At 46.1% G+C, this 23,995-nt stretch overlaps 1 protein-coding gene across 1 annotated transcript in view; it reads right to left on the bottom strand.

Annotated features, from left to right (window-relative positions):
• Window positions 1–543: 543 nt before the first annotated feature.
• LOC119965672 (thrombospondin type-1 domain-containing protein 7A-like) overlaps window positions 544–23,995 on the bottom strand; it is a 589,817-nt gene continuing 566,365 nt past the window's right edge. Inside the window, exons 20-24 of the mRNA XM_038796437.1 lie at window positions 15,002–15,119; window positions 12,566–12,711; window positions 8,200–8,374; window positions 1,523–1,706; window positions 544–673 (exon numbers count right to left, since the gene is read on the bottom strand). Coding sequence (XP_038652365.1) covers window positions 544–673; window positions 1,523–1,706; window positions 8,200–8,374; window positions 12,566–12,711; window positions 15,002–15,119 — 753 coding nt within the window. The remainder of the gene's footprint in view (window positions 674–1,522; window positions 1,707–8,199; window positions 8,375–12,565; window positions 12,712–15,001; window positions 15,120–23,995) is intronic.

The raw sequence follows: 23,995 nt of genomic DNA, 5'->3' as shown, positions 1-23,995 counted from the left end.
AATGTGCAACAGCAAGTTCATCAGAAGATCCTGGCCAATATTTCTCTCTGCAGATGCTGTCAGACCTGCTGAATGCTTCAAGCATTTACTAATTTTACATTAGACCTCCAGCATCTACAGTACTTTGCCCTTGTCCAGGTACTTCATATCATTTAAATAATTTGAATGGGGAGCATGGTAGCATTGTGGATAGCACAATTGCTTCACAGTTCCAGGGACCCAGGTTCGATTCCGGCTTAGGTCTCTGTCTGTGCAGAGTCTGCACATCCTCCCCGTGTGTGCATGGGTTTCCTCCGGGTGCTCCGGTTTCCTCCCACAGTCCAAAGATATGCAGGTTAGGTGGATTGGCCATGATAAATTGCCCTTAGTGTTGGGTGGGGTTACTGGGTTATGGGGATAGGGTGGAGGTGTTGACCTTGGGTAGGGTGCTCTTTCCACGAGCCGGTGCAAACTCGATGGGCCAAATGGCCAGCTTCTGCACTGTAAATTCTATGGTAAATGATGACAAGATGACGTTTTTGCACAACGTACAGATGTTACATCTCATTCAACAACGTCTGGAGTTTCAGATTTAACTGTGCATACATCTGTGCTTTCCTGAAGCTGTCTGTTTTGTGCATAAATAACAGTAAATTCTGGTAAGCTCACTGTGATTTTACAGTAAACTCTTGCCCTGAAGATTAAAAGCCAAAAATTAAAATTTCTAAGTCATCTCGGAATTTTTAATCACATAATGGGTCACAGACATTTGAAACAAGTTACTCGGCATGATAACGAGGCATGAGGCTGTCAGCAAAAAGGGGCTCAGAAGGGCTTGGGCGTGCCACTGATGACAGAGGTGATAGAGACATGGAGGGTAAGAAGGTGGTATTTTGGTGGGGGGTTTAACCAATTTATTTTAAATAAGTTCACATTATTTTAATATAAAAGAAGAGAGAGTAATTTTACATTAACAATCTAAGTGATCCTCCGCAGCATCTGACACCATTTCAGGGTACTTAGGCTGAAATCACAGAATTTCTACAGTGCAAAAAGAGGCCATTCGGCCCATCGAGTCTGCACTGACCATTTGAAAGAGCAGCCTACAGATGTTGAATTTAGTCCGTATCTGTAGAGCAACTAGAGGTTAACTCTGTTTCTCTCTCCACATGTACTGCCCATAATAAGAATAAAATATCAAATACTTCAACATCATGTAACAATGAATTATTAAAATTAGATTGAACTTTTGCTCCTTTCCGTGCAAAATATAATGTTGAAATAAGAAGGTCCGGACACGTTTAGCAACATTGGAAACACATTTCTCTGAAATAAATTTACAACATGGCTACAGATATGGGGTGAAAAAAAACTTCTTTGGGGATGCAAAATGGGTGATAATAGAACAGGTACAGATCCAGCCAGGCTTTCCGTTCTATCTATTGCTTTTGCAGATACATCAAAGTTGAATCTCATCCTGTAAAATGACCAGAAAAATTCCTCTGCCAAGGTTGTGACCTTGTGAATTTGCATGAGGTGGTACCTGTACCTACCTGTACATGGGTCGGTCTCCAGTTCCTGCTCTGGACATAGGTGCTCATTATCCATTGCCTGGATGATCACTGCCTTTGTTCGTACCTTTACACCACCATAGCCAAGATCTTCATTATTCACACAGGTTAGTTGACAAGAACTCCACATAGACCATTCTGTCAGGTAACAGTCACCTGAGGGCATTAAGAAACATATCATAATTCAACAATGACGTGCAGAACATTTCCAGTAAGACTGATAAAAGTCATGAATGAATTATTGGCAGCTGCAAATTATTTGCTTGGAAAACTGGAGTAATTATATTACATCAGACCATGCCACCCTCTTGTGTAGGTGTTGATGTAACCTAACCAATTGCAGGAGCAGTAGATTGTGCCATTTAGTCCAGCAGTTTTGTATCCACAGCCCACTAGACTTATTGGGTAGATTTTTATTTCATTGAAAACCAATTCACTTTCACTGATTAAAACCAGGCCTATTATCAAGTCGGTCAATCTGAAGTGATACACCAGGTGGATTCCATGGAAAGAAGGGAAATTTCAGGCAAACACCAAGCACTTTGGGCGGAATGCTCCGCAAGGCCCGACGCCGTCGTGAAACCTGGAGAGGTTCACGACGGCGTCGGAAGCCTCTCCCGGCCCCCTATTCTCACCTATCCGGGGGGATAGGTGGGCCGTACCGGGAAACTCGGCGGCCGGGCCTTGTCCCTGGCTTCAAGGCCCGGCGCGCCAAGAATGACACCGCGGCGGTGCCTAATGATGTCAGATGCACATGCGCGGGTTGGACAGCTCAAACCCGCGCTTGCGCGGTTGCCGTCTTTCCCCTCAGCCGCCCCGCAAGACGTAGCGGCTTGATCTTGCGGGGCAGCGGAGGGGAAAGAGTGTGTCCCCTTGAGTCGCCGGCCCGACGTTCGGTGGGCATCGATCGCGGGACAGTCCCCTCCCAAGCACGGTCGTGGTGCTCGATCCCTGATCCGCCCCCCCCCCCCCCCCCCAGGCCCCACACTTACCTGGCGCGCCATGTTCACGACGGCAGCGACCAGGTGTGGTTGCTGCCGTCGTGAACAGGTCGGGAACGGCAGGCCGCTCGGCCCATCCGGGTCGGAGAATCGCGGGCAGCCGTGAAAAACGGCGGCCCGCGTTTCTCGGAGCGGCGTGTCGCAAAACCGGACACACCATTTTGGGGGGGTGGGGTGGGAGAATAGCAGGAAGTGCGGGAGCGGACCTCCCGCTATTCTCCCACCCATCGTGGTTGCGGAGAATCGCGGCCTTTGTTCTTGCTAGTTTAAGCAATGCTCACTGGAAACTGGGAACAAGCTTTCCATTTGTAACTCTCTCAAATTCCTTGTGATAGTAATTTTAGCTGAAACGTAAAGAGCATAAAAAATAGGAAAATTATGTTTTGTACTTGTGCTATTTTTTCATGAATAGTATGACTAGAAGAAACCAGTGTGCCTGGAAAGTTTCCAGAGTTTAGGCAATGCTGTACGGGGGAAACAGTTGTGTACAAATGCTGATATTGAGTTAAACTCGAGTTGAGTCAAGCTTAAACATGATCGTCACATGGTGTATATTCACTGGACTGTAGGGCTGACAGATATAACATGTGTTTCCGATGGGCGTCTGAACCATGTCCTGGAGATTATTAAAAGTCATTAGACTTTGTGGTGATTGTTCACTATTGCTGCAACAATGCTATTCATTTGAACTCAGCAGGGGTCACTCCCAAGATATGCTGAGGAATTATGTTTTTGGAAGTGAAGTGATGAACAGGTAAAACTACCTGGAATCTGAAAAAGCGGCAGTGGTAGGTTTTACTTTGTCATTTTGGCTGTTAGAGGCATCTGAATATTTGGAGGGACATTGTGGTTTTTTGCTGAGGTAAAGGGCTAAATTCTTCACCTCATGCCGCCAGTAGCGGAGTTACCAATGAGGGAGAGAATCCAGCGGTTATGAAGAAAACGTGATCAGCACCAGGTGCCACATATTTCCGATGACTTCTATGATCGAAGCTGAATGGTACAATGCTGACAGCTAGGATGTGTGGAAGCTGTCAATCACAGTCTAGCAAAATCAATATCAAAGAGAAACAAATGAAAGGCTGGCCGATCAAATATCTGAGGGGGTTTAAATCCAGCTGACTAGTTTTCTCTTTCCAGGAATTGACAAGCGGTGCTTCCTGTGTCTGAGTCAACAAGTGTATTGCCCAGGTGTGTGTTAAAGCAATGATTTATTTCACTGCCGCTGTCTGGACTGCAGTCTAGCTTCCATAGAGGGGGTCTCTCTTCAGCGGGGCTTCCAGACAGGGGTCTCTCTTTTGAGGGGTGGTGAGGGGGGGACTTCCTGACAAGGGTCTCTTTTCTTTGGGGGGGGGGGGGGGGGCTAAATTAGTATGGCGAAGGATTGGGAACCACTTCCTGATTTGATATGAGCTCAAACCAGGTACAATTTAGCTCCGGTGGAGAACATAGGGCTGGATTTTTCGGCCGCGCCCACAGCAAGATTGCCACAGATGGGACAGGGACCATGTAAAGGTTCATTGACCTCAGGTGTGAATATCTGGTTGCCGGGCGAACATGGCCAAAACAATTTCGCCCATTGTCTCCCAAAAGGAGAACTTCGCCCAATGTATTCAGGACTGCTGAAGAGTAGTTAGAAGACTTTAATCTGAATTAATCTGAATTTGACTGTGACAAACTGGTGGAAATGGTGATGAGATATATTGGTGAGGTGCTGCCACTTTGCATTGACCTGGATTTCCCTCACTCATTTGTGAAGAGAGTGAACGAGGCCAAGCTTTTCAGCCAATTTCCTGACCTCCTCCTATCTTACTGCCACTCCCTGGGATTGCCTGGAGGAAGGCCCAGGGAAGCAATGGTAAGGCTCTGAGATAATTGGAAATTGAAGGAAAAGAAAAGCCCAAAGGGCTAAAACTCCTTCCTTCTCAGATGTTCTTCTGTCCCTTTATAATTTCCGCTGCAGGAGTTGTTGCAGCATTTCTGCTATGAGCATGTCTCATTCCGCTTAGCCTCAGCTGGACTGCGCTCTGCTGCAGGAATCCAGTTGGGGCTCTGCCCTTTATGTCTAATGATCCCACAACCAAGGAAGTGGGATGGGATTGACGCACAGTTGGAAGGATAGGTGGAGATCCTAATTCTGCTCCAGAAAGGAAAATCCATCCCCTCTTGATAAATTAAAACTAATTACCAAAGTGAGAAAGCAAGGCAAATTATTTTGGATCATTACACAATGAAAAATGTCCAAAGAAACTGTAAGAGGGGAACTGATGATTAGGGTTTAATTATAACGATATTAGGGCATGCAAGAGTTATAGGGTGCAATTCAGAGACCCTGTTATACCTGGTGTCTGTGGGGGCGTCACCCAACTCGCTCCGCCCGGCATGATCTGGGTCTTGCCCTCACTGGGCGAGATCCAGATCTGCATATTTAAATGAGCCTAATGAATCATTTAAATACCCGAATTCCGGATTCACCCACGCCTGGGACTCGACAACCTGCGAGACCGCGCCAGGGAGCCGTTTATCACTGGTCCACACAGACATGGACCAGGTAACAACACCTTGGGGGGTGGGAGGGGGGGGGAGGGGGTGGCAGAGTCCAGGTGCCAGTCTGTCACTGCCAAAGGTCAGGCCTGGGCAGACTCAACAAGGTTGGGAGGGGGGGTGGGGTTGTTGGTAAAGCGGGGGAGAGGGCCTGTAAGGGGGGGGGGGGGGGGGGTTTAGAGGGTGGTGGGATAGAGAAAAGCATCGGTGCCGTCGACCAAAATCACATCCTTGTCTGCGAACAACCATTCCTGCTGGTGAGATCAGCTCCCTGAGGCTGAAAGAAATGGGAAAGTAACATTGAATAGCAGGGTGATTCTCAGAGCTGCAACGGCTGAGAGACACCCCATTGAACACGCCCAAAAGTGGACTTTAACATTTGCCTGCTGAATCAGTGTATTGAACAATCTAGGGATTTTTTTGAACTTAAGGTGTGCATTATCTAGTATATTAGAACAATAGAGGAAAATTCCACACCGCACCAAAAAGATAGGCTCCCCCAAGGTCGTGCGCACCCGCGGATCAGTGGCCCCCGATTGATAGCCTGGCCATCTGTTAGGCCCCCCCCTACGGTGAAGGATCCCCCCCACCAGGGCGGCAGTGGACTGACTCCACAGCCGCCACTGGCCGTGCCCGACAGGCAAAACGTGGTTAGAACCATGCCATCGGGAACTCGGCCAGTTTACATCGGAGAATCACCGCTGGGGTCTCTGTCAATGCCCCCCGACACACGCCGCTTAGACCGCGGGCTGATTTGTGGCGATTCGCCGGGGACCGGAGAATCGCGGGAATGGTGTTGGACCGGATTTCGGGTTTGATGCCCATTCTTTGCCTTTGCGCTGATCGTGATTTCCGTGCGGAGGCTCGGAGAACCCTGCCCATGTTTTTCATCCTAACTGGTTCTTTGGTGACCTTCGCAAACTTTTTTTCCCCAGACACCAGCTGCCAGACTCTCAATAATATGTTTTTCAGTCTAACGTGTTTTCTAACACCTAAAGATGCAGATACAGCCAACAGCGTCAGCAACAAGAGATGATATTCGAGAGGAGCCATAGAAGAATGAGGTGAAAAATACTTACTTTGCCTTGTAAATACCTGCAACTTGTTTAATTAAAAAGCTGAACCAGTAAATGTTCAAATGAAAATAATGTCTTGCCTACGTGGCCTATGATGTATACATATTACATGATTTCCCAGTTGGGTAGAGTCAGCTCCGGAGATCCTTCTCGGCGGCTGTGCGCTCCCTACTTGTTGGCTGATAAACAATCGTTCTGTACCTGGGTCTCCTATGATTATTTTGTATAATAATCTGGTCCACGATAAAACTCAGTGAACTTGTCATAATTCTTATCTTGTATGATCACCTTTTTGTGGAATAAATACAGTTTATTCAGTTTGAAAGAAGCTTTGCCTCACCTTACGCTAACTTGAGAGAGATTGAGAAAATACAGCTGTTAAAGACAGAGGAATTCAATTCAGACAATACGGGAATGCTATCGTTAATCTCCTGGGTAACCCTCTTCTACAATTAAACACTGGGAAATATCAGTCAACTGGCTGAACAACAAAAAGACACCTAGACCACTTAAGAGAGAAACTCACATTCCTAAACCCAAGAAGACATGCAGGCTCCAGATCTGAAGTCATCACTTTGCCTCAAGCTCCAAATACTCCAGTAGATAAATCTATTTTGCATACCTTCTATCCTTATAGGTTCTGAATTATGGGTAGCTCTGTGCTGTGGAATCACCATAATAACAGATATAATGGTGAGTCAAAGAGTTGGAACATAACATGAACAATGAAATTACCTTCTAAATTATGGATTTTGAGGTTTTTGTGGCCCTAAGTCATCTGAAACAATTAACTCTATAATCTTATATTCAGCAGAAAAATTGTAATGCAACTTCCTAATTCTATTTATTCAATTAATCTCACCCTGTGCCACAGCTGGGGCTGCAGAAAGCAGGGTGTAAATCTGCAGGGAAAATAACAGAAGGAATCCATATTTTAAATTTAATGCTATGGGTATAAATAATAAATATTAAACTTTGATACTGTTGACAACTAATGCAATACATGCTGAGGAGACATTAAAAAATAATGCATTATACATTATATAAAATCAATGTAACTGTGGTAGTGCATCACTGATGATCGTAGAACAGTTTCTATTCAGAGTGTCTAGTGTCAAAGTTATATTGGAAATGTCAGTAAACTACTCCCATTAGTGCCTTATTCCTGTTTGAGAATTTTTTAATGCTTGTGAATTGCGTAATTTATTTATTCACATGCCCTATACAAGAACTGAATTTTTAAAAAATAATCTTTGTCACAAGTAGGCTTGCATTAACACTGCAATGAAATTACTGTGAAAATCCCCCAGTCACCACACTACAGCGCCTCTTCGGGTACACAGAGGGAGAAATCAGAATGTCCAATTCACCTAACAAGCACGTCTTTCGGGACATGTGGGAGGAAACCGGAGAACTTGTCAACAAAGCCTTAAAAGTTGTCAACACCACGGGTTTAACATTCCCGTTTTATTTTGAGTGTGCTGGAACATGCAGGTGATAAATTTCTGCCTGTATTACTTTAATGAAATTGCTAACCCATTAATAAATATAAAAGTTAACCATTTATTTCTTGAAATAAAGTGTTGAAAGGATTTTAATGCAGATGTGCATGTCAATTAACAAAAGTAGTACATATGTACATAAATCCCCATAAAAAAAGCGTTCTAGGAATGATAACCTTGAGTGATGTTCAGAGAATGATATCCTTAGCAAAGAAAATATTTTTAATCAGATTTTAATATTTAAAAAATAATCATAAATAGGTTAGACCAAGAATAGGCTATAAATATGATGTTTGCTACCTGATCATCTTGCTTTCAATGGTAGCGTCAGATATTCTATTATGTATTTCCCTCAATTGAACAAATTGAACATAATGTATTCAGAAGCTAGCCATACTGTATTCAGAAGCTAAATTTAACCATGAAATGGGCTCAAACTCTTGATGTGCACTCCAAACACATGAATCTTTGTGAAATGCCCTCTCATACTTTTCAGCAAAAGATCATCTTTGAAAAGCTACTGCACCTGGGCACGGGACAGTGCAGGCTGCTTGCAGAATGATTTGCTTGTCTCCATTCACCATGGGCTCTAGATCAGCACATAAGTCCTCATCCACAATGTTTCCAGGATCACTATTGGATCCATCAAACACAACGCACGATATGTTTCGAAATTTCATGCCATCACCACAATGAGCATCCTTTAACAAGAGAAATAATTAATGTGATTTTACTGAAAATTAGTGTGATGTTAACAGCTACAAAGTTACATTGATGGAAGTATTTACTGAATAAGGGTGAAAAATTTTGAAAGCATGAGAATGGAAAGGACATAAATACTGAACGGTAAAACATTTACAAGCATAGAAGAGGAAACTAAGGAGTTTCATTACATAATTTCTCAAAAGTACAAGTTGATAAAAATCTACATACAAAATTGCAACCTATGTTCTATCAATAGGTGTAAAATAAACAAAATTCATTGACAACGGCGGGGCCAGAAAATCCCGCTGGCGGGCTAGCTCCACCGTCGAAAAACACACGGCAGGTTGGTTGGTAAGTCCTGCCCTTAGTTAGGTAATATCAGGGATCAGAGGGTTCAGATATGAGAAGAGATTCGAGAAACTGAGCACGCGATCTACCTGCTGCGTTGCACCCGAAAGGTGGCATGGTATAGCCGGTAGATGCCGGGACATCCCTTTTCCAGGATCCACGAGACAGATTATGTCTCGTGAGATATAACGCACTCTTGTGAGACGTCGTGATCTGAACACTGCCCACTGTAGACGTGATCACTATCTAGTACATTTGCATATTAGAGTGCGCTCGTCTGATCTACTAAGGCCTTGTGATCTAACCCCTTCGCAACAGAGACCTTGGGTGAGCACCGTTCAGCGCTGGTCCCCACAAACAGGGACCAGATAGGAGGGCACTTGTGGAGGGGGGGGGGGGGTCTCCCAGGGAATCAGAGGTCCCCAGGTGGTTGCCCTCTGGGCTGGGTGGCCCCCTGGCACTGCAGGTGCCACTAAGGCCCTTGACACTAGCAGCCTGGCATCTTGGCAGTACCACTTGAGTGCCATCCTGGTGCTACCCAGGTGACATTGTCAGGGTAGCAGTACCAGGCTGGCATTTATTTCATACCAGGGATCGTATCCAGGACTGCCCTGCACGTGTGAGGTGGGGTGCCGGTGAGGCCCCAAGGACCTTATAGGTGAGTTGGGGCTTTGGGAAGGTTCGGGAGTTGTTTGGGGGGAATCAAGAGATTAGGACAGCAAATGGTGTCCCGGTCATTTCTTGCACTGAGGAATTCTGGCGAGCGGAGCTCCTTAGTGCAGGAAACAGGACACCTGGCTAGATGCGCTCATCACGGGACTCTGTTGCAATTTGGTTAGATCATGCCCTGAGTCTCTTTTCATTATGGGGAGTGAGCCAGCTGGCTTGTCAGTGCGGTGAAAGCTCCCTTCCAGTTTCTCAGGGTCAAGAATACTTCAGAGGTATCTGGCTTTCCCATTCCAATCCACATATACTGTCTGCTGCCAGCACAGCAAAACATTTTGTCACATGCAGATTTGCACAAATCTCTATACTTCAACTTTATCTCAATTTTCCACTATAACTATTTAAAAAAAATATCCCTCAGTGCATAATATGTGGGCTGCACATGTAGCTGGAAAATACTAAGCTATATGGAGCTGAACCCTGCAGGCTATCCTCCCCTTCAGAAGTCCCACAGCCTTGGGACTGCTAAGGAGACAGGCCCAAGAACTGTTCTCAATTCTGCTGGGGTTACAGATGGAGGCCAGGGGAAGAATCATAAAAGTTTTTGGAGCAAGTTTTGATTCTTGGGGTCAGAGGAACATGTTGTGTTTGATTAGAACTTAAAATAATAACTATACTACTAATAATAATAATCACTTATAGACATTGGACCACTAGAAAATGTGGCTGGAGAAGTAATAATAGGAAACAAAGAAATGGCAGACGAACAGTTACTTTGCATCAGTCTTCATGGTGGAAGACACCATTGTGATGCCAGCGCCAGGAGAACCAGGGGGCAGAGGTGAGTGCAGTGACCATTACTAAGGAGAAGGTTCTGGGGAAACTGAAAGGTCTGAAGATGGATAAGTCACCTGGACCAGATGGACCACACCCCAGGGTCCTAAAAGAGATAGCTGAGGAAATTGTGGAGGCATTAGTGATGATCTTTCAGGAATCACTGGAGGCAGGAAGGGTCCCAGAGGACTGGAAGGTGGCTAATGTAACACCACTGTTTAAGAAGGGAGGGAGGCAGAAGACGGGAAATTATAGGCCGGTCAGCCTGACTTCGGTCATTGGTAAGATTTTAGAGTCTGTTATTAAAGATGAGATTGTGAAGCACTTGTAAGTGCATGGTAAAATAGGACTGAGTCAGCACGGCTTTGTCAAAGAGAGGTGTCTGACAAATCTGTGAGAGTTCTTTGAGGAGGTAACAAGCAAGTCAGACAAAATCAGTGGACATGATTTATTTGGATTTCCAGAAGGCCTTTGACAAGGTGCCACATAGGAGACTGTTAAATAAGTTAAAAGCCCATGGTCTTAAGGGTAAGATCCTGACATGGATAGAGAATTGGCTGACTGGCAGAAGGCAAAGAGTGGGGATAAAGGGGTCTTTTTCAGGATGGCAGCCGGTGACTAGTGGTGTGCTTCAGGGGTCTGTGCTGGGACCTCAACTTTTTACAATATACATTAATGATCTGGAAGAAGGTACTGAAGGCACTCTTGCTAAGTTTGCAGATGATACAAAGATCTGTAGAGGGACAGGTAGTATTGAGGAAGCAAGGGGGCTGCAGAAGGACTTGGATAAGCTAGGAGAGTGGGCAATAAAGTGGCAAATGAAATACAATGTGGAAAAATGTGAGGTTCTGCACTTTGGAAGGAGGAATCTAGGCACAGACTATTTTGTAAATGGGGAAGTGCTTCGGAAAGCAGAAGCACATAGGGACTTGGGAGTCCTTGTTCACGATTCTCTTAAGGTTAATGTGCAGGTCAGTTGGAAGTTAAGCAGGCAAATGCAATATTAGCATTCATGTCAAGAGGGCTAGAATACAAGACGAGGGATGTACTTCTGAGGCTGCATAAGGCTCTGGTCAGACCCCATTTGGTGTATTATGAGCAGTTTTGGGCCCCATATCTAAGGAAGGATGTGTTGGCCTTGGAATGGGTCCAGAGGAGGTTCACAAGAACGATCCCTGGAATGAAGAACTTGTTGTATGAGGAACGTTTGAGGACTCTGGGTTGGTACTCGTTGGAGTTTAGAAGGACGAGAGGGGATCTTATTGAAACGTACAAGATACTGTGAGGCCTGGATAGAGTGGACGTGGAGAGGATGTTTCCACTTGTAGGAAAAACTAGAACCAGAGGGCACCATCTCAGATTAAAAGGACGATCCTTTAAAACAGAGATGAGGAGGAATTGTTTCAGCCAGAGGGTGGTGAATCTGTGGAACGCTTTGCTGCAGAAGGCTGTGGAGGCTAATTCACTGAGTGTCTTTAAGGCAGTGATAGATAGGTTCTTGATTAATAAGGGGATCAGGGGTTATGGGGAGAAGGCAGGAGGATGGGGATGAGAATAATGTCAACCATGATTGAATAGCGGAGCAGACTCGATGGGCCAAGTGGCCTAATTCTGCTCCTATGTCTTATGGTCTTATAGTCACAAGTCGGCCTCAATGAAGTTACTGTGAAATTAAGTCGCCACATTCCAGTGCCTGCTCGGGGAGGCCAGTACAGGAATTGAACCCGCGCTGCTGGCATTGTTCTGCATTATAAGCCAGCTGTTTACTCCACTGTGCTAAATCAGCCCCTTCTTTGAGTAATTGAAAGCACTGCCCGGGCTACAAAAATAAACATATTATGGAAAAGGATGCCATAGCTAACCAAACAGAATATGTTCCTCTGTCCCCAAGAATCAAAACCTGCCCCAAATACCTTTTTGATTCTTCCCCTGGCCTCTATCTGTAACACCATATCCACTTTATCTTTCTACATAAAAGAAGAAGAATGCGGGCATCGCTGGCTGAGCCAGCATTTAGTGCCCATCCCTAGTTGCCCTTAAACAAATGCCAGGGCATTTATTTTTTAAAAGAGTCAACCGCATTGCTGTGGACCTGAGAGAAGCAGTAGACTACAGAGAGAAAAGTAAAAAAAAGTTTAATAAAACAGAAAAGCCGAAGTGGGAGAAGCAACAGAACTTATTTCAGATTCCCAGCATCCTCAGTATTTTGGTTTATGCCACGAAGGTCAGTTAGTTCTAAGACACGAAGTTAGTTTGTTTGTTTATTGTATAAATTAAGAAATTAGATCAGAATTTATTTTATTGATATCAAACAGAATAGAGTACAAAGATTAATATACCTCAACTGTACACTGGCCCCATTCACTATATTGCCATCGATAACAAGGTTTGATTAGGCAAGGTTTGAACTGTTCCAGCTGCATTACGCATGGTCTCCCATCTCCCTGGAATGGCTGAATCAGTGTTCTCTTGCGGATCATTACCCCTGAATAAAGAAGGTGCAGATGCCACATTTACTTGACTGTAAGAAATTGTTTTGAGCCTCCCTCATACTTTGTAAAATCTATAGTTAAAAGGAAAAAAATTAAATTAAAATTAAACCACATATGAGGGTGTACTTCTGTCAAAGGAAATGTGAATGATCGAAACAAAGAAAACATTTGCAGATATTGTACGTTTCACAGCTGTTCTTCAGTGTCGTTTTTGGTTAAAAAAAATAACTTTTCCCTCCCAATGAATGGCTGTTTGGGAGCAAATATAATACAAATCATTTCAAATTTTGAACTGTCAGAGCAATGTTTGACAACTTATAATCACAGACTGACCTCCTCAAATTTATTAGGGCCATATAATAATTTCAGGATATTTTTCAACTATAATTTATACAATATAAATAAACACGTACACATACACCCCCCCTCCCACATTTTACACATGTAAATGCATTGGAAACTCTTGGGTCAGCCTTAGCCATAATCCTTTACATATAAGTGGCTCTGTGATAAGCCTTAACTAAGTTAAATCACCTATCGCTTACCATTAATTGTATAACTCCATTCCTGATACTGTACTCTAGCTCTGAGACTCAGCACTACAAAGGCACAGAGGGAGCACATAAGACTTTTAATCTTTACAGTAAGTCCTCAATTTGTGGTTAAAATCCTGAAAATTATGACTTTAAGTGGAATGACTTTAAGTGAATCATAGGTTCCATAGGGAATGTTAAAGCCAGAGTTAGGTTCCTTTGGGCAATTCTTGGCCAGAAAAAAAGCAATGTACAAGTTTAAATACTGTACCGTACTTGTGCAGCACTGGCATTCCGAGCTAAAATAACTTGCAAGATGAAATGCATTACTGAACACAAAAGAAATACAATAAAATCTAGTGATATAGGTTGGTCATTACAGGTAACAGATGAAGTCCCAGAACTACCTGCACTGACCAATTCCTGCCACTGGAAGGAGCCAGAACTTCAGTTCAAGTTCAGAAGTGAAGCCAGGAGTGAAGCCGGCAAGGGAGCTAGAAGTAGGAAGCTGCTATAGAACCGACCTCGGGACCAAGGCAAGAATAGAAGCTTGGAGGCAAGGCTGGGCGTCCACGAGAGTAAGAAGCAAGACTGGTAATCAGAAAGACTGGATGAGGCAAGGTCAAACAAGACAAGGACGCACAAGGCAAGGCAACAAGAGGCATGGCCAACAGGCAGCAAAGCCAGGGGTTGACAAGGCTGGGAGGGTATTGATGGTGAGGGCAGATGCACTACAGGAAAAGCCTTGTAAGCAGAGAGGCTACAGAAGAGGAAGCCCGTGAAACTCACAAAATAGATGCTACTTTATTGACTAAGTTCCAGTGAACTCATAGGCAGCACGGTAGCATAGTGGTTAGCACAATTGCTTCACAGCTCCAGGGTCCCAGGTTCGATTCCCAGCTTGGGTCACTGTCTATGTGGAGTCTGCACGTTCTCCCTGTGTGTGCGTGGGTTTCCTCCGGGCGCTCCGGTTTCCTCCCACAGTCCAAAGATGTGCAGGTTAGGTGGATTGGCCATGATAAATTGCCCTTAGTATCCGAAATTGCCCTTAGTGTTGGGTGGGGTTACTGGGTTATGGGGATAGGGTGGGGGTGTGGGCTTGGGTAGGGTGCTCTTTCCAAGAGCCGGTGCAGACTCGATGGGCCGAATGGCCTCATTCTGCACTGTAAATTCTATGATGTATGAAGCAACATTAACTGAACTGACAGTAAGCATGGACTTGTTTTTATTAGGAAGAAATACAGCAATCTTGTGTTCCAAAATGAAGTTTAATCAGAATAGTGATGGGAAAAGTGAGTTACGATTCTCTGTCTCTAATTGAAAGTGATGAAACACAACCACCATGTACACTCAGCCCATCTTCTCAGAGCAGCCACTGCTGCTTATAATGCATACATCATCGTAGAAACCCTACAGTGCGGAAGGAAGCTATTCGGCCCTTCGAGTCTGTACCGACCCTTTGAAAGAGCATCTTACCTGGGCCCACTTCCTCAACCAATCTCCGTAACCCCACCCAATCTTTGAACACTAAGGGGCAATTTAGCATAACCAATCCATCCTATCTGCACATCTTTAGACTGTGGGAGGAAACTAGAGCATCCAGAGGAAACACATGCAGACACGGAGAAACATGCAAATTCCACACAGTCACCCAAGGTCGGAATTGAACCCCGGTCCCTGGTGCTGTGAGGCTAACGACCGTGCTGGCCCATACATATATCCAATAAATTGCATTAATATTAGGATGTACCTGAAAGACCGCATGATCTAGAACAAGCAGACCACGACGACCAGTCAGAGAACTGGCAATTCACTGGACACTCCACAGCACACGATGAGTTCATCTGCCATGATTTCTCCAAACCGAGCTGTCGACACAAGTAAAGAACACTTTCAACCAAGAGTCCTGAAAAAGGGTATCTGTATATTTATGCCTTCTTTTACTTTAGTTACCTTCATGTTTTGCACAGTCGCGTTTAGTGGTTCTGCATTTGCAAAATGATCATCTAGGCACAGTGCAAATCGGAATATTGGTCAGATTGGAGCACACACACGTGTAGAGGGAGCCCGCTGATTTTCTTTCCCTTAATTTACATGGAGTAAAATTGGAAAGATTGCTTTTCAGACCTGTATCCCCAATGGACTGATTTTATGCAAATTGCTGTGCCCAAATGACATGCTCTGCCTGGGCACAGACCCAGGACTATCTCCCCTACGTCTACATCTTACAATATGTAACGTGTTCACCTTAAAAGCAATCAACTCATGTTGGGATACATGTGTTTATCAAACACAGTCTCTAAAGCAACCTTCCTTCTGCCAGGGTTATTCCTGCTGCTACCTCGTGTAAAACATTAAGTTGCATTTCAATGCAACAAATGCATTTAAAAGGTTACCAAACCTTCAGAAGTGACTTCTCTAATCCATTATTAACTTGTACATTCCGGAAATTTACTCTTCAGAATTTCTCAATGTAAGGGCAAATAAATTTGTACCACCACCGTGGAACGTTTTGGACAGATCATGTTGGAAATTTCACAGCAGACACCAGCATGCCCTGCAGGATTTTTTAATATTAATTTTAAATTTACTTCATACTGTCAGGAGAGGGAAAGCAAGGTATAATTTACTGCTTTATTAGGAGACAGGAACCTAGCAACTGAATCACTTCCAGGTCCCGACCCCAGTACGTATCTGTGACGCAGTACAATTTTTTACGTGGCTGAAAGGAAAGCTTTGTTCCCAAATGGTGGCGCCAGAAATAGCCCATATGATGGAGGATTATTTTAAAAAGCAAGTGACAGCCATCACTGCGTTGTTGTTGCCTGGAGGAATGGAAACAACAGGAAAGCAGTGGACCAGCAGCCTCACAGTCTTCACAAGTGACCAAACGTTCACTCCTCAGGTACTCAAGCTGCTCTACTCGAGCGATGGCAATTTTGAGCCTTACAAAAGCACCAATAGTTTAACCATTCCATTTTTGTACAATAATTTTCATCAGCAGCCACAATTATAGAACATAGAACAGTACAGCACAGAACAGGCCCTTCGGCCCTCGATGTTGTGCCGCGCAATGATCACCCTACTCAAACCCACGTATCCACCCTATACCCGTAACCCAAATAAACAGTAAGCTATTGACAAAAGAAATAGCAGAAAAAATAGCTTATTATATCATCTCAAAGTTGCCAATTAGGCATAGTTTGTCTTTTCCCCAGCTGTGTCAACAGAGTTAATCTTTTTAGTGGAGTGTGGGTTCTTAGCCAATAAAAAAAACTTTGCTTGACTGACAGCTTTATGGTTTCATAATAAGCTTTTTCTTTTGCATAATATCATGATAAGGGGTCGATAATTTAGGACTGAGGAGAGCAGTAATTGTTTCACCTAGGTGGTTGTGAATCTTTGGACTTCTCTACCTGAGAAGGTTCTGGATGCTCAGTCACTGAGTACACTGAAAAATAAGCTTAATACATTTTTGGACATGCAAACAAAAATCAAGGGATACAGCTGTAGGAAGGGAAAGAGGAGTTGAGGTACATGACCACTCATATTGAATGGTGGAGTAGGCTTGAGGAGCCTAATGGCCTACTCCTGCTCCAATTTCCTATGTTCTTATCTTCCTGACAAATGTTTTAGTTAAGACCAGAACGTAAAAATTGTCACAAAAGTGGAAATCAGAGTAAAGAAACAGTGACAGAGAAATGGGCAGAATATGCACCATTTTTCTTCTATAGGCAATTCCTTATCAAATTCAGGTAAAAAAAAATAAGTTTCAAGCCATCAAACCATTATTATGCAAAGTTACCACGTGATGCCAAGTTTCTGCTTTGGACACTAGCTGCATTCTGGGTGAAAATTGTATTTGTTTCAAGAATTCAATTTGTTCTTTATTTGTTCATGGGATGTGGACGTCGCTGGCTGGGCCGATATGTATTGCCCATCCCTGAGAGCATTTAAGAGTCAACCACATCACTGTGGGTCTGGAGTCACATGTAGGCCAGACCAGGTAAGGACAACAGATTTCCTTCCTAAAGGACATTAGTGGGTTTCTACGACAATCAACAATGGTTTCATAGTCACCTTTAGACTTTTAATTCCAAATTTTCTATTGAAATCCATGATGGGATTCGAACCCAGGTCCCCAGAGCATCCCTCTGGGTATCTTGATTACTAATCCAGTGACAATACCATGATGCTACTGCCTCCATAAAACTGCCCAACATGAAACATTTCACGAACCAACTCAATCGGTCACCATTTTAGAACACAATTTAAAAACAATTTTTTGAAGGCCTCGGTAGGAATAAAAATGATATAAAACATTAGAAATACAGGATGGGATTCTCAGTCCAGCGACACCTGAATCGCGAAACACAATTGGGCGGAGAATCGTGCGTGAGGTGAATATCGTGGCCGCGCTGGCCAGCCTCCAGAATACTATTCTCCGGTGCCCCGACAGCGGCAGGAGAGACCTCCCAGCGGTTCCCGTACCAGCCTCCCCGGACAGGTGCCGGAATGTGGCGACTAGGGGCTTTTCACAGTAACTTCATTAAAGCCTACTCGTGACAATAAGCAATTTTCATTTATTTTCATTTCATTTTTCATTTCATTTCATTTTCAGCAGCGTCAATGTGTTCTACAGACATCTGCTCCCGTCGGCTGTCAAGGTGACGGTCGCCCTGAACTTCTATGCCAGAGGGCCCTTCTAGGTGTCAAGTGGGGACCTGTCAGGGATCTGGCAGGTTCCGGTGCACAGGTGCATCTGCGCCATCACTGAGACACTATATGCCCACTTGGCGTATTATATCAAATCAAATGTGGACCGAGACCACCAAGATGCCCGGACAGCGGGGTTCGCTGTCATCGCCAGGACGTCTCTGGTCCAGCGGGTGATTGACGGGATTCATTTCTCCTTACAAACATCAGCTCAGGACAGGCCGGTCTTCACAAACTGAAAGGGGTTCTACTCGATGAACGTGCAGCTGGGGTGCGATGATCTTGCAAGTCTGTGCCCTATATCCGGGCAATGTGAATGACGCCTTCATCTTGCCACACTCGATGGTTCCTGGCACCTTTGTGGTGCACCCCCAGGTGAAGGGTTGGCTCTTGGGCAACATAGGTTATCCGCTGCAGTCGCAGCTGATGATGCCTATCTGGGAGACACTGACCAACACAGAAACCCGCTACAATGACTGACACCCATGCAGTGACCATGATTGAGTGGTGTTTTGGCATTCTGAATATGCAGTTTAGGTGCCTGGAGGGCTCTGGTGGGGCTCTCCTGTGTAGCACCAGAAGAGTTTCCCACATCGTGGTGGCTTGCTGCACCTCCACAACATTGCGCAGCAGAGGGCCAACATGCTGCAAGAGTGGGATGAACACTATGCCTCATTCAACAAGGAGGATGCGGGGGAGGGCAATGATGGGCAGGACATGGGGCTTGTGTAGGAACAGGAGGTCACACAAGGGGCGAAATTCTCCGACCCCCAGCAGGGTTGGAGAATCGCCTGGGGCCGCCGAAAATCCCACCCCCGCCGTGGCAGAGATTCTCCGCCACCTGGGAAGTGACGGGGGCGGGAATAACGCCACTCCGATCGGCGAGGGCCCTGCGGCTATTCTCCAGCCCGTGATGGGCCGAAGTCCCACCGCTGGGAGGCCTCTCCTGCCGCCGAGGTTTGAACCATCTCTGGTGGTGGTGGGATTGGCAGCACGACCGGGCCCCCGGGGTCCTGGGGGGGGGGGGGGGGGGGGGGGGGGGGCGCGGGGCGATCGGACCCCGGGGAGTGCCCCCACGGTGGTCAGGCCCGCGATCTGATCGGGGGGGCCCGCTCCGGCGCGGGGCTAGCCCCCAAAGGTGCGGAGAATACCGCACCTTTGGGGAGGCCCGACCCCGGAGTGGTTGGCGCCACTCCCCTACGCCGGGACCCCCGTCCCGCCGGGTAGGGTTGAATCCCGCCCCTGGTGTGTGGCTGGGCTGGTGTGAACGGAGCGCCCTAATTGCATCCAGGTTCACCAACTAGAGGGCCTTCAGGCAGCGCCCAGGCAATGCTGCCGACACCCTTGGCTGGACCTGTGACTGGACCACAGTAGATGGCTGCCTGTGACAGGGCAGCTCTGCCCTGTGCCTCGGCCACTGTCTGCACAGAGTGCTCCAGGCCTTGGACATCGTGATTCATAGCCAATATCTTCACAGCGTCTGGGACCTGGGATCAATTGCTGGCTTGGGTCACTATCTGTGCGAGGTCTGCAAGTTCTCCCGTGTCTGCATGGGTTTCCTCTGGCTGCTCCGGTTTCCACCCACAAGTCCCGAAAGACGTACTTGTTAGGTGAATTGGACATTCTGAAATCTCCCTCAGTGTACCTGAACAGATTCCATCGTGTAGCGACTAGGGGATTATCACAATAACATCATTGCAGTGTTAATATAAACCTATTTGTGACACCAATCAAGATTATTATTATTATTAGCCAGTCCCTGAGGTTGTGCCCCCCTCTGACCATCCCCCTCCTGGGGAGTTCCTACGTTCCCATGATGTACTGCAACACATGTGTGGTATGCATCAGGTAGTGCCCCAGCAGCCTCTTCACGATAACGCCCAACTGAGGTGAGTGTCTTTAGGACGGTGGAGGGTGTTGGAGACAGCTTTGACGGGAGGTGAGTGTCTCCCTGGGTCGGTGCTTTGGGATGTCTCGGGCTGCAGTTTGGGGTCTTTCGTCACTGTCTATTGTCTCGTCATTGCTGGTATCCACTTAGGGTTGGGGCGGAGGACATCAGAAGGACCCGCCTCATCGCCAGGTGATCATGCAAGTCACATGACATGATGCATTATTGGATCGCGTATTTGGGTGTTGAGGGGGGTGGGGTGTGGAGGTGATAGTGTGCGAGTGGTAAAGGGGTGGTGAGGGAAGGTGCCATATGTGCTATGGGGAACCGCCATTCAGCGGGGGCTCACTTCCCCGATGCCGATCCCTGCCTCGGCAACTGCCCTCTCTCCAGGCCCTCCAACCAGATCTAGTGCTCGCCCTTGTGCTGTGGTGAGGTGCCACAGGTCCGGCCGCCCCCCTCCGATCTTCTCTTTGTCCCGGCTGTTATATTCTGCCTTCTCCTGGCGGCGGGTAGGGGTGTGTGGGACAGGGTTTAGTGCCAGCGCATAGTGCTGCCTACTCACCCTGGCCACCCAGAGGAGGTCATGCAGCTCCTTGTGGCACTGCTGGCTGTTTTTGGCAGTGGGGCCCACGGCCCTTACAGCCTGTACCACATGTGCCCAGGCCCGGTGTATGGCAGCAGCCTCCTTCACACCCCGGGATACAGGGTTACCTGCCTCTCTTCCACGGTGTCCAACAGGGTCTCCAGCTCAGCATCTGCAAAGCAGGGTGCCTCTCTCCATGCTGCCATCTTGTTGACTGGGATGTGTGTATATGAGGAGTGGGGTGCTAATATGCGTTTTCAGCTCTTCAGCCATTCAAGTGTCCATCCCGACCCGGGAGATTCGGATACCGTTTTTCATTGTTGTTCCACGTGGTGCCAGTGCTGGCCCATTCATGGTTCATGAATTGATCCTGGACCGCCGCCAATCTTGTTGCCGTCGAACTCCACTGATTCAGTCTCGGTGTCAACACTTAGTCTCTGAAATGGAGAATCAATGAGTTTGGGACCTGCTGTACGTGAAATACTTGGTTTCGATTTATACTAGTTCATATCTGGTGTAAATACAGGAAACAAGTGTTCACTGTTCTTTTGAGTGGGGCTGGAGCTTTGTTCATGAGCCAAGAGGGGTTTTTGCAAGTATTTTAGGGCAGAATAAATGATGAAAGAATGTGTGTGCAGCATTTTGTAAAATCGGGTGTACATCAATGATGTGCAAAATTCCTCTGAAAGCACTGCACAACTATGTTCTCACTTTGCAGTTGTGCCAAAACTTCTCAGGAAATTCCAAGCACTGTAACACTAACTGACAATGTGATTTCTGACTAAACAGGCTTCAAATAGAGAGGGAATGTCTTGAAGAGGAGTGACTTGTAGTGGAATGAGAGAGTGAGAGGCAATTTACAATCTCTTAAATACAATGGCTGGTTGTGGAGTGGCATTGACACAGAATTGAGAACAGACTGCTGTCTGCCCTCATATTCAGGAATTGATTAAATGCCACAGGAACCTACAAATGAAAAATTATTAAAATTAATAATAAACAAAACCAATTATTACATTCAATTATTTCTAATAGAGCATGGGAATAAAACAATTAGGCAAAATTACAGCTTTCAGATGGTGCATTTATATTAAAATAAACAGAAGCTGTGCTAGCACATGCTTCATTCTAATCAGGATCAGGAAACTGCATTGGTGCAATGACATTTGCCCTTTCTCAAGTGTCTATAGGTATTTCTCTTCACATCTATTTCGAAGAGGGTGGACAGGAAGTTTGGTTACTCTGTCCATTTAATAAACTTAGATGATTAATGTGAATAACTTTCAATTTCTGAGGATTGTGTCTCATTCCAGGAGTCACAATAAAATACATTCTTATCAATCGTGCTATATCTCCAAAAGGATGTTTTACAATAATATCTTAAAAAAATCAAATTAGAAAAATGCCGAAATCCACTGTACAACATTTATCCTTCCACATTATTTTCAGATTAAGCTAAAATGCTGTAATTGTAGTTTTCTTTCTGCCAGATGAATGTTCTCAGCATCACTGAAGAATGAACTGGCATGAGTATTCGGCGTCATGTTCAACAGTTTAACAAGATGAATATTTTTTATTCATGTTGGCAAACAAGAGTATTATATTTTTGTTTCCTGTTCAAATATCAAGAACATTCTATTCAGTCAATTGCATTGACAACTAGTCTCCTGCAGTCAACCCTTTCTGCTTATTTTATTTTTACATTAACCTGCAGTCTCACCACATTAGTGAATATTGCTTCTGCTTGTATTGGCCAAGGAGCAAAGTATTATGATCTCCATAGCTTTTGTAAAAGAGATGAACTTTCCAGCCAGTAATGGAAATAAACCAAAGGAAAAGATTTCACATTTTGAGACTTCTACTTTAATGAACAAACTTAAACCAACCTAGATCAAACAGTACTTACAAGGCAACTAGTACACTAAACGTTAACTAATTAATGCAAATCAGATAGGTTTTACAACTCCTTTAGGCATGCACTGCACTTCTGGCACAAGGGTAGCATTATAAGAGGCCCAAGTCGTTCCCAGCTTCCCAGCAGGTTTTCTTCCCCATGCCATGTCAGGTTGAATCTTTCAATGTCTTTCCAAAAATGTTCTACTCAGCCTGGGTATTCCAGAATCGAGTGGCTAACAAAAAAAATATTTTCCTGCTCTTCATAACAGTAGCCACATTCTGTTTTTCTCTCTCTCTCTCTGACACCATGGCCGGGATTCTCCCCTACCCGGTGGGGCGGTGGGTCCTGGCGTGATGGAGAGGCGTGAACCACTCCGGCGTCGGGCCGCCACAAAGGTGCGGAGACGCACCTTTAGGGGCCAAGCCCTAATATTGAGGGGCTAGGCCCGCGCAAGAGTGGTTGGCGCTCCGCCGGCTGGCGGGAACGGCCTTTGGCGCCACGCCAGCTAGGACTGAAGGGACTTCGCTGGCCTGCGGAAGTCCGCGCATGCGCCGGAGCATCAGCGGTTGCTGACGTCATCCCCACACATGCGCAGGAGAGGGGGCCACTTCCGCCTCTGCCATCGTGAAGACCATGGCGAAGGAGGAAGGAAAAGAGTGCCCCATGGCACAGGCCCGCCCGCCGATCGGCGGGCCCCGATCACGGGCCAGGCCACCGTGGGGGCACTCCCTGAGGCCAGATCTCCCTGCAGCCCCCCCCCCCGAGGACCCCGGAACCTGCTCGCACGGCCTGGTCTCGCCGGGAAGGTAGGTGGTTTGCTCCACGCCGGTGGGACCAACATGACAGCGGCGGGACTTTGGCCCATCGCGGGCCGGAGAATTGCCGGGGGGGGGGGGGGGGGGGGGGGCGGCCCGCCGACCGGCGCGGCGCGATTCCCACCCCCGCCGAATCTCCGGTGCCGGAGACTTCGGGACACGGCGGGGGGTCGGAGAATCCCGCCCCATGTCTATCTCGAAAAAGCAGCTGTCGCTTTTTGTGTCAAAGTGTGAAAACTATCATTTGATTGTTAATAAAAAGAAGTCTTTCAACACAAGGTTAAAGACCAACTGGTTTGTTTCGAATCATTAGCTTTCGGAGCACAGCTCCTTTCATGTGAAGGAGCTCCGAACCGGAGGAAGGAACTGTGCTCTGATAGCTAGTGATTCGAAACAAACCTGTTGGACTTTAACCTGGTGTTGTAAGACCTCTTACTGTGCCTACCCCAGTCCAACGCCGGCATCTCCACATTATGATTGTTAATAGATTTTGCTTTAGGTTTTTTTCCCAGATCACATGGGCCCAACTCTAGAAAGAGGTTTAGTATGACTATCATCCCCCTATCCAGAACATTCTGTTTCACCTTAAGTGAAAGGAGACATTTTAAAACATAGTCATCTAGTAAAGTCCTACATTTTTAACAACAGGGAATATAGGGAAAGGTTAGTGAAGGCACGAATACAAGAATTGATAACTGTAATTACGGGCGCGATTCTTCGCACTCACGACGGGGCGGAGAATAGCGGGCGGCGTAAATCTTTACGGCCACGCTGGTCCGACGCCCTCCAGCTATTCTCCCACCCCCCACACCCGCCTCCCGACATGAATCGCTGCCCGCCGT

Source organism: Scyliorhinus canicula, chromosome 5 (genome assembly GCF_902713615.1).
Source record: "Scyliorhinus canicula chromosome 5, sScyCan1.1, whole genome shotgun sequence".
Classification (NCBI taxonomy): domain Eukaryota; kingdom Metazoa; phylum Chordata; class Chondrichthyes; order Carcharhiniformes; family Scyliorhinidae; genus Scyliorhinus; species Scyliorhinus canicula.
The sequence above is the reverse complement of the archived record's forward strand: the minus strand, read 5'-3'. Positions and strand labels throughout refer to the sequence as shown.